Source organism: Cebus imitator, unplaced genomic scaffold (genome assembly GCF_001604975.1).
Source record: "Cebus imitator isolate Cc_AM_T3 unplaced genomic scaffold, Cebus_imitator-1.0 Scaffold370, whole genome shotgun sequence".
NCBI lineage: Eukaryota > Metazoa > Chordata > Mammalia > Primates > Cebidae > Cebus > Cebus imitator.
The window spans coordinates 989,448-1,000,148 of record NW_016107685.1 but is presented as its reverse complement, the minus strand read 5'-3'; the positions used below and the strand labels follow the sequence as shown (position 1 = coordinate 1,000,148).

General features: G+C 42.9%; 1 protein-coding gene and 1 pseudogene across 1 annotated transcript in view; one reads left to right on the top strand and one right to left on the bottom strand.

Moving 5' to 3' along the window:
- Positions 1-472, bottom strand: part of LOC108288249 — a 1,977-nt pseudogene extending 1,505 nt beyond the window's left edge.
- DNHD1 (dynein heavy chain domain 1) overlaps positions 1-10,701 on the top strand; it is a 76,571-nt gene that overhangs the window by 26,146 nt on the left and 39,724 nt on the right. Inside the window, 5 exon segments of the mRNA XM_017507225.2 lie at positions 1,076-1,341; positions 1,432-1,675; positions 6,180-6,337; positions 6,813-6,971; positions 6,974-7,307. Of these exon segments, the coding sequence (XP_017362714.1) occupies positions 1,076-1,341; positions 1,432-1,675; positions 6,180-6,337; positions 6,813-6,971; positions 6,974-7,307 (1,161 nt within the window).

The following is a 10,701-nucleotide window of genomic DNA, read 5'->3' as shown; positions in this document are numbered from 1 at the left end:
TATAAAGATTTTGATTGGAGAACCTGGAAGAACAGATTTTCCATTTACTGAAATTGGAAGACTGTAGTTTTGTGGGGAGGAATTAGAGTTCATTTTGGCCCTGTTAAATTTGAGGTGCATTTTAAACATCCAGATAGAGAAGTGAAGTAGGCACTTATTTAAATGGGATTGGAGTTAAGTGAGGGATCTGGGCTACAGATAAATTTGGGCGCAAATAGATAGTACCTAAAGCCATAAAGCTGGATGAGATTTCCTAGAGAGTGACTACAGTTGGAGAAGAGAAGAGATCAGCTAAGGGTACTACAGGCTTGGGTGTGGATAGTATGGCTCTTATTTCTGAGCATTTTAATTCTTTCCTTTATTTTGTGTGAAGTTTTAACATAAATACTAAACTTGTCATTTAACCAGTTTCTAAAGAGTTAAGGAGTGGCCAGTTTCAAGAATATTCTTTAAGACCAATACCTGAGGACATGTTCAACCTTCCTTTTCACCATCTCTGTTCTGCAGATGCTGGAGACTACAAACTACACTTCCCAGACTCCTCTGCAGCTAGGTGTCATATACAGTTTAGGATCTACCAGTTAGACTTACAAAAGACCTCGATTCAGAATTGAATTAAGTTGGGGAAAGAGGCAGGGCATATGCCATCCATTCTGTGGATCATAGCAGAGGCAGTGAGTTTTGTAGTTAATGGTGTTACAGTGACATCCCATTTTGCCAGGCAGCACATGGCCCTGAATGCTCAACCTAGAGAGGTTTTGTATTTTAGCTCTCCTAATTATTCTGCAACCCATTTAATATTCTATAATAAGTCCCTTCCTGCTTAGACTGGCTAGAGTAAATTCTATCATTTGCACATGAACTCTATCTAATAAATCCCCTCCTTGGGTCTAGTATTTTATATTGGTGATATAGATGTATGTGTTAACTTACTCATGGGCAGAGAATGTGTGTGTGTGTGTGTGTGTGTGTGTGTGTGTGTGTGTGTGTACACACACTGAGGGCAAAGAGAAAGGAAGGTTGTTTGTGGGCTCTGGAGGGTACTCACTGACAATTATGGCATTTGCTCCACTAGAAGAAGATGAAGAGGAGAACCCAAAAACTGAATTTCTGATGCCCAAATTCCATGGCCAGCCCAGTGATGCTGTGAGCATCTTCTGTGGCCCAAATGTAGGATTGGTATGGCCCTGGAAGTCTCATCCAATTGCTGGTATCTTGGAGGTCCGGGGGTATCGACTGCAGGGCCAGTACTTGCCCCCCAATTATAAGCATCTGGAAGAAGACTTGGACAACAACCCTCAGATCCAGCAGGCACTGAACATACAACGGGTGCTGCTGGAGGTAAGAACAGTGGTTTAAGGGGTAGGGTGCTGCCCACCAATTCCCATTATAGCCACCTGCTCCTGCCTTACACACCTTGTCTGCCCTTAGGGTATGCTGCAGGAGGTGCAGGAATTCTGCAGGGAACATCATTGGATAACAGGCATTTATGAATTCCTGCAATCCTGGGGGCCTCAGAAGCTGGAAGACATGAGAGGCTGTCCCATTAAGAACTACGTGATGCTGGTGAGCCGCCTGAATGTTTGGCAGGCCCGTGTCTCCAATATGCCTGTCGAGTTGCTCACAAAAGGCAAGTTGCTGCTGCTTAGCTGTCATGATGTACAGGCAGAGATGGGTGAGTACTGCTCCTCCTCCCCCTTCTCTTTCCTCCTTCTGTATGTCTATTCGCACAGCCTGCCTTGGTCCTGGAATTTCCTCCAGAGACCTTTGGTGCAGGCCTCTTATTGAACCTATGAAGCCTTCCAAAGCCCGAGGTTCCAGGCCCTTCCCTTTGCTATGAAAGGTATGCTCACTGCAGAGGGCGCCTCTCTGTTTTGGCTCTGCTCATTCCTTGTATTCCTTAGGTATTATGTTCCTGTGCTTGGGTTAGTAAGCTCAGTGTCTTTACAGAGATTCTTGGGAATCAATGATGCCTTCTCTTTGCATGTAGCAGAGTGAAATTTGTACTACATTTTGCATATGTAAAAAGCTACTCACTTTAACCAATCTTGTCTTACTCTGTAGTCCTAACTTCCACTGGTAGTGAAAGAATGTAATGTTTCCAATTAAAGAAAGCTCCTTTTATTTAAAGCAGTCACTTTTGGTCTGATTCAGCCTATTTGGGGCATCTGGGCAATTAAAAATTTATACTGTAGTTCTGGGTTGTTTTTACTCTCAAATGTTCTTTTGTTCCCTTTTCCTTCCCAGGGTGCCACCTGTACTGGTATAGGCCAGTGGGCTGGCTTCTGAGGTTTAATACATCCTTGCATGGTCTCTGCCCTCCTGACATTGCTGCTTCTGGTGCTGCTGTGTCCTGGGATTATAGAGCTGGGGTGTGTTTTCTCGGTCTAATAGGGGCCTGGAGTGCCTATCTTTGCTGACCCGTCCTTGCCTTGGCATTTGCTGGCATGGCTGATCCTTGGGGTTTTAGTGCATCCTTCATCCAGTCCGTGTCTTAGGCTGGTTACCCCCATGGCTTTTGCTGCAGGGTCCCTAGTTCCTCGACACAGGAACTTCATCCAGGCCCACTGGCCGTCAACTCTCTGCTATCTCCTGTGTCCCCTGCCGTTTGGGAGCTGTGGGAAACTGATAAGCATTATATCTGCCCTCTTTTTACTACAAAACATAACACTATGATTTCTACTCTGCTGTGACTGTTTCATATACCAAGGGGCACCCTAAAAGGTGGTCTCTTCCCAAAGTTCTGTGTGGAAATTGGGGCTCAAGAGCATTCCACTATTTTCTCCTCAACTTACCTCAAGTTCCCTCCCCATGCCACTTACTACCCCTACTAAGGTGAGGCCCAATTGTTGGTATCCCTGGGTCTCTGAGAAATCTAGCTTGTGACCTAGTCTTTTACCCCGCCTTCCCTTTCTCCCTTCCCATGGGAAGGCTATCTCATGCTATTGTGTACTAAGTGCCTCAGCCTAGGAGCTCATGTTAGAGAGGCTTACAGTGGGGTAGATTGGGAAGCCAGTGAGTTGTTCTTTTAGGAAATATGGAGGTTGTTCTCTTTCCTCAGCTAGCCTCAAGGATGGCAATAGCCAATAGTATCTACTTCCTGCAGAGACTAGATTCTATTGGACCCATGGCTTCCCAGGCCTACTTTCTTTATGAAGGTTAGAAGCCTTGGAACTGTGGCCTGGAAAGAGTTTGCTTGAATGCCCTGCTTACTTGGCTCTCAACAGATGAAAGCACATGTATCGTTAGGTATCCAGCGGGCCACTAAAACTCCCTGCTCTTGTACAGAGGGTTCAGGTTGGCAAGGCAGGAACCAGGAAGACCTGTGATTGTTTTGCTTTCTTTCTGGCCCTGTTTTGGTCAGGCTTTACTTCACTGCTGCTCCAGAAACTCACTGTTGTCCTAGTTTGTTAGCTTTTTGATCCTCAGTCCAGGACCAACTAGCCTCTTTAAGAGAAGCAGGTAGAGAGAAATAAGTGCTGGATTTAGAAGCCTGTCTCTGTTTTCCACTTGCTTTGTAACTTCAGATTACTGTGTTTTAGTTTCTTTATTTGTAAGCTGGGCATGATAACGCAATCACTCACAGGGTTATACTAAGGAGGATTAAATGAGATATTATTTGCAGTACTCTTAGCATTGAGTGTGGCATTCAGTAGGTGCTTAATAATTTTTTCATTTCACCTTATCCCCTTCTGTCCACTCTCATCCTTCTTGCTGATCTGTTGTTTCTCTTCTTCCTGAGCTCCCTTGAACAACAAATGGTGTAATTAAACACTCTGATGAGTTAGCTTCACCAAAAACTTGGGGTCACCCTTTACTCCTCCCTCTCCTTGACCTTACTACATCCAACTTGTCACCAAATCCTTGTCATTCTTCTGCCTCCTAAATATCTCTTAAATCTGTATTTTATCCATCTCCAGCTTCTAATCCCAAATTCTGGTATTTTATCAATCCATTGCTCCTTTATACCATACGGTGTCGCTGTTGAGCTCCCATCTGCCTTCGTCAGCCTGCTGCTACTGGTCCAAAAGCAGCACCATAAAAAGAAACAAAAAAGCAGCACCATTGCAATGGCCTAGTTACTGTTATGTTCCAAAGGGACGGTGTGAAAAAGGATGAGTTTACGTGTTCGTGTTCTGTTTAATATAGGTTGTCCCTCAATAGGCTTTCTCTCAGTAGGTTTTCTCAATCTCAGATCTTAGTACCCAGTTGTCTTGGTTACTTCCTCCAAGTCTCTGAAAGTGACATACCCAGTATGTCTCAATTATCTGTCCCCCAAACTCACTATTTTACTTTCCAGTTGCAGAGATGCTAATAGGGGATCGGCCAGTTTACTTTACACATAACATAAAATATATATTTATATATTTAAGTGCTTTTTATTTTTATTTTTTTTTGAGACAGAGTTTCGCTCTTGTTACCCAGGCTGGAGTGCAATGGCGCGATCTCGGCTCACCGCAAGCTCCGCCTCCTGGGTTTAGGCAATTCTCCTGCCCCAGCCTCCTGAGTAGCTGGGATTACAGGCACGTGCCACCATGCCCAGCTAATGTTTTGTATTTTTAGTAGAAATGGGGTTTCGTCATGTTGACCAAGATGGTCTCGATCTCTTGACCTCGTGATCCACCCGCCTCGGCCTCCCAAAGTGCTGGGATTACAGGCTTGAGCCACCATGCCCGGCTTAAGTGCTTTTTATAAACATATGTTTTATCTATGTTTACATTTATATTTATAACATAAACATATTTATATTTAAAATATAATGGAGTGGAGCCATACGGCCTGAGTTTGAATCCTTGTTCTGCCACTGTGTGATGTTGATCAAGTTACATAACCTCTTTGAGCTTCAGTTTGCCTATCTGTAAAATAATAGTATTTACTTCAAAGAGATTTGTGAGGATAAAATGGGTTAGTATAATTAAAGTACCTGAAATAGTGTCTGGTATGTAGAAAGCACTCTATACTCTGTTTGGTGTACCATATTTCTATATTGTATTTTCCTATTCTGTGCATATTTTAACATCTCTGAACTTTAAAGATGTCTCATGATTGAAGACATGTAAGAGTTTGGATGGCATCAGTTTTTTGTTGTTGTTGTTAGTGGTATATAAAATAATGGTGCTGGCCGGGCACGGTGGCTCACGCCTGTAATCCCAGCACTTTGGGAGTGCGAGGTGAGCGGATCACAAGGTCAAGAAATTGAGACCATCCTGGCCAACATGGTGAAACCCTGTCTCTACTAAAAAGTACAAAAATTAGCTGGGTGTGGTGGCGCGCGCCTGTAGTCCCAGCTACTTGGGAGGCTGAGGCAGGAGAATTGCTTGAATCTGGGAGGCAGAGGTTGCACTGAGCCGAGTTCCCGCCACTGCACTCCAGCCTGGTGGCTGGTGACAGAGCGAGACTCTGTCTCAAAAAAATTATATTATATTAAATAATGCTGCTTCTTACAATAAGATCTTAGATTTCATGAGATATCATATGGGTTTTATCCATGCCCTCTGAGATAATAAAGTTGTTCATACTACCAAGGGCAGCTTCCAGGATTATCTTCTAGCCCCCTATCCACCTGAGACCTTCTTTACTTTAATCCTTAAAAACAAAAGGCAGATCATACCATCTTCTTGGTCCCCCTTCTTCTAGAGAAAGGCAGTAAGACTCCAAAAGCAGAATACTTTTATCTCTGCTAGGGTATTCTGCTATTCACAAACATGTCATTTCCATACCCTTGCACACACTGTTTAATCTTTTTGGAGCATTAACTACTCAACACATCCAACTCCAATGTTCCCTTCTCTGAGGAGGTCTTGCCCAGCCATCTCAGGATACCCCCTGCATCCCCACCTCTTAGCAGCTATGCTGGCTGAAGGCTCCCAGGCACTCACAATGGATTTATCACACTGATTTGTGATTGCTCATTTATATGTCTGACTCTGCCTCATATTATGAGATTTTAGGGTAGAGAAACTTTCTGTCTCATTCATTTGCTCTTGTCTACCAGTATAGGGCACAGTCCGCAGTACATAGCAGCTGGCTGGACATTGAGCAGGCATCCAACAAGCATTTAATGAGATAATTCATGGTCTGGCCTGTCATTCAGCCTAATCCCACTCTGGAACCACAGCACCGTCCCAGCACCCCTTCTTTTTTATGCATCCCTTCACACCTTACTCTCTTGTCTGCAGAATCCAAGCTGAACAGCATAAGGGAGGACATTCTTGCACAAGTGCAAAATGAATGCTGGAGCCGCAGTCAACAGCTCATGACAGAGCTCACAGATTTCATGCATGTCTTCCAAACCATCAACTCAGATATTCACGCCATTGCACAATGCACCCAGAAGGTGGGCTTTCCCCATTCATCCTTCCCAGCTTATCCAGGGCCCATCCTGCTCAATAGCTCAGCACACTCTCTTCAGGTCTCTGCTGGGCTTCCAGCAGGGCTTGATGCTCTTAAACTGTGCTCACCTAGGTGATCTACCCTTGCCAATTCTTATCCTGTCCATGTGGCCCTCAGGTTCCTCATGTCACAGGGAGGCCCTGGTGTGATGAGAGAGTTCTGCTCTCTGTGACAGTCAGACAGAAAATTGTTGCCGTGTCATCAGGGTAATGGTGTGGTGGGTGAGAAGTGGACCCCTCACCAGAAAGATCTGGGTCAGAGAGGGATTTGATCCCAGATTGCCCCTGATTCCAGTTTGTTACAAGGCTGCAACTGGGTCTGGAGACTTCACTCCAAAAGGTGGGAGTTCCCCTTAGGGATAGGCCCAAAGAGGCATGTAGGGTTTTGGGGGTGCTGGTCTCATGCTGTAGTTCCTGCAGTTGAATGACGCCAATGAAAAGTACATCGAGCTGGAGGAGCGAATGGAATACATACGGGCACTTCATGAACTCATCCGCAACCACTTTAGCCTCTTCAGTGCTGAGAATGAAGCACTGGACATCTCGGTGAGAAGGCAATTCAGGGAGTCACCCATCCCCACCCCCACCCTTCTCCCCGACAGCCACATCTGTTCCACTGCCCTCTGCTTGCCCCATAGCTTCTGGATATGTGGGATGCATTTCAGTTTGAGAAAAGCCAGGCTTCAGAGTTCCTGCTCAACAAGCAACATTCCATCATGCCCAAGCTGCAGCAGCTGATGACAGCAGCATTGGCAGAGCTGGAAGCCCTGCTTGGGAAGGCCCTCTCTGGTCCCTTTATGGACCCCACACAAGATCAGAGGAGTACTGAGCACCAGCTCATCTCCCTAGAGCGTCAGTTCGAGAACACCGTCAGCGACCTCAGTGAACTGCACCACGCCTATGCCATCTTCACGGGTACTGAGGATCCCCACACTCTCCATTATCACTCTGTGATAGACCCCTCAACTGAAATAAGAGTTGGGACTCACAGTTCTGTGTCCTGTATGATACCAAGCAAGCCTTGGGAATCACATACCTTCACTGGTATCTTTTATAAATGAAAATTGCAGGATGGAAACATCATATATTGACCATGTCAGGTGTTATGCTTAGGGTGGGGATATAGGGGCTCACAGTCTGATAGGGAAAGCAAACAAGTGAATGTTCCATCAGAATGTGATGGGGTCAGGGGCTAAAAGCATGTGCAGGAGAAATGTAAGGGTGTCCTTATAGAACTTAGCCTTTGTGTAGCGCTGTTCAACACAGTCCTACCCCAGGCAGCAGGCCCCAGATAAGAGTAGGTCTTCATGCTCTAGCAGATGACTGCCTCCAGCCAATGTGGTATAGAGAGGAGGCTACTGAGGGCCCCACTAGTACACGGGAGGCGACCAGATCAGAACTATTGGTCTCATTTCTTCCATACAGTAATGCAGGTAAGCTGGTTCCCTTCTGTTCTTAAAGAACTTTGTGGGCTCTGAAAGGAGACCAGAGCAAATATAAGAGCCATTACCAAACAACTGAGACAGGATCTCAGGCTGGAGTGCAGTGTCATGATCACAGCTCACTGCAGCCTCAGCCTCTCAGGCTCAGGCAATCCTCCCACCTCAGCCTCCTGAGTAGCTGGGACTACAGGTGTGTGCCACCGTGCATGGCTAATTTTTGTATTTTTTTGTAGAGGTGAGGACTCGCTATGTTGCCCAGGCTGGTCTTGAACTCCTGAACTCAGGCAGTCATTCTGTCACAGCCTCCCAAAGCACTGGGATTACAGGTGTAAGCCATAGCGCCTGGCCTTCCTTCCAGAACTCTTAGATGTATCTTGGATGTACTGGATCTCTCTTACTCATTTCTCTTATCTTCTTTATCAAATCACTCATTCCTTTATTCTTTTTCTCTGAGTTCTGAAAAAATGTTGTGAGCTTGTTTTATAAGCTTCTATTTCCTGTGGTATCACTTTATATTTCTATTGCATTTTAAAACACGTTTTGCATGGGTATGCATGCTTATGTACACATGTATATGCATGTATACTTACCAAAGTAAGTACAGTAATAAATTCTAAATTATTGAAGTAAAGGCATTGATTATCCATAACAATAATAAATAGATAAATCAATGAGAGAGAAATGAGGACTCATAGTTACAGTAAAATGCCAAGAACCGACTGGCAAATGTAGGAGGAAGGCTGGAGTGGGAAAATTATTATTTTGCAACCATCATGGTAATTGCTATATCAGGTAAGGATCAACAGATGCCAAATCTGGGGCAAATTTGATGAGGAGCAGAATATTTACACTATCTTAGAGGGTTTCTCCCAGAGATCCCTTATTAGTTGTAAAAAAAGAAAAAGGAACAATTAGTGGAGAAATCAGACAACAATTTGACCAGGTGAGTAAAAATTAATATCACCAATGAAGGACATATGGATATCATATACCTTCAGATGTGATACTGGAGAAGGATACAATATCACCTATGCAGTAGTCCAGCTGAAAATGAGTATCATATTCAAAAATCATAAAAACACAACATGAGGCACTTTTTATGAACAACAAAATAATGGCAAAAAGGGACTGTATACTTCAAAGATGTCTGTTACAAAAGAAAGGCTATGGAAATGTTCCAGATTTAAAAAAACTAAGAGGGTTAGGATTCGGCACTCTCAAAAAAAAAAGAAAAGAAAGAAAAAGGAAAAAAAAAGCTAAGAGACATGACAAATGCAGTATTTGACCCTGGACCAGATGCTGTAATTGAGGCAAAAAAAAAAAAAAAATACTATCTATGATATTATTAGGTCAACTAATGAAATATGGACAGTAGATTAAAATATTTTATCAATATAATATATGAAATTCTGAGTTGCACTGTGGTTATGTAAAAGAATATCCCTATTTTTAGGAAATGCATATTTTGAGTATTTATGTAACATGCCCTTTAATAGTTCAGAAAAAAATTGTCTGTGTGTGTGTGTGTGTGTGTGTATACATACACATGCCCATGCACAGAGCATGTTAATGCAAATGATAAAGCAAATGGGTAAAATGTCAACAAAAGGCAAAGATAAACAGTATAGAGATATATCAATAACTATGAAAGTTAAAAGACACACAACTTTTTTTTTTACTATTTTTTTCCTACAACTTAAAAAATTGGAACTCATTTTCAGATAAAAAGTTTTAAAACGCATAGAAATTATTAAGTGGATACCAAAAAATGTCCATCAAAGGACATTTGCTCTTAATCCCCAGTTTGCCTTTGTCTTTTCCTGTGTTTGGAGATATCATGTCTGCTCTTTCTTACAGATAAAGTTGTTTATTTGTCCAATATTTGATGTAGGAACAGCTGCTGTCAAAGATTTTTTTAAGAGTGGCAGATTTATTAAGATGGAATGAAAGCATTAATTATATCCTGAATGAATGTAAATAACACTGGAAAATATGAGGCCTAGAAAATAAAGATTATTAATAACACCATAGAAATAATATATAAAGATGTTAGCATGGAGTTGGGCTGTTGAAATACTTTAAAATATGTATATATATATATATATATATTTTTTTTTTTTAATTGTACTTTAGATTCTGGGGTACATGTGCAGATCATGCAGAATTGTTGCATAGGTACATACATAGCAATGTGGTTTACTGCCTCCATCCCCCCATCACCTATGTTTGGCATTTCTCCCCAAGTTATCCCTCCCCAACCTCCTGCCCCATCCTGTCCCTCCCCTAGTCCCCCAACAACCAACCCCAGTGTGTGATGCTCCCCTCCCTGTGTCCATGTGTTTTCATTGTTCAACACCCACCTATGGGTGAGAACATGACGTGTTTGATTTTCTGTTCTTGTGTCAGTTTGCTAAGAATGATGGTTTCCAGATTCATCCATGTCCCTACAAAGGACACAAATGCATCGTTTTTTATGGCTGCATAGTATTCCATGGTGTGTATGTGCCACATTTTCCTTGTCCAGTCTATCATCAATGGGCATTTGGATTGGTTCCAGCTCTTTGCTGTTGTAAACAGTGCCACAGTGAACATATGTATGCATGTGTCTTTATAATAGAATGATTTATAATCCTGTAGATATATAACCAGTAATGGGATTGCTAGGTCAAATGGAATTTCTATTTCTAGGTCCTTGAGGAATCGCCACACTGTCTTCCACAGTGGTTGAACTAATTTATACTCCCACCAACAGTGTAAAAGTGTTCCTATTTGTCCACATCCTCTCCAGCATCTGTTGTCTCCAGATTTTTTAATGATCACCATTCTAACTGGCATGAGATGGTATCTCAGTGAGGTTTTGATTTGCA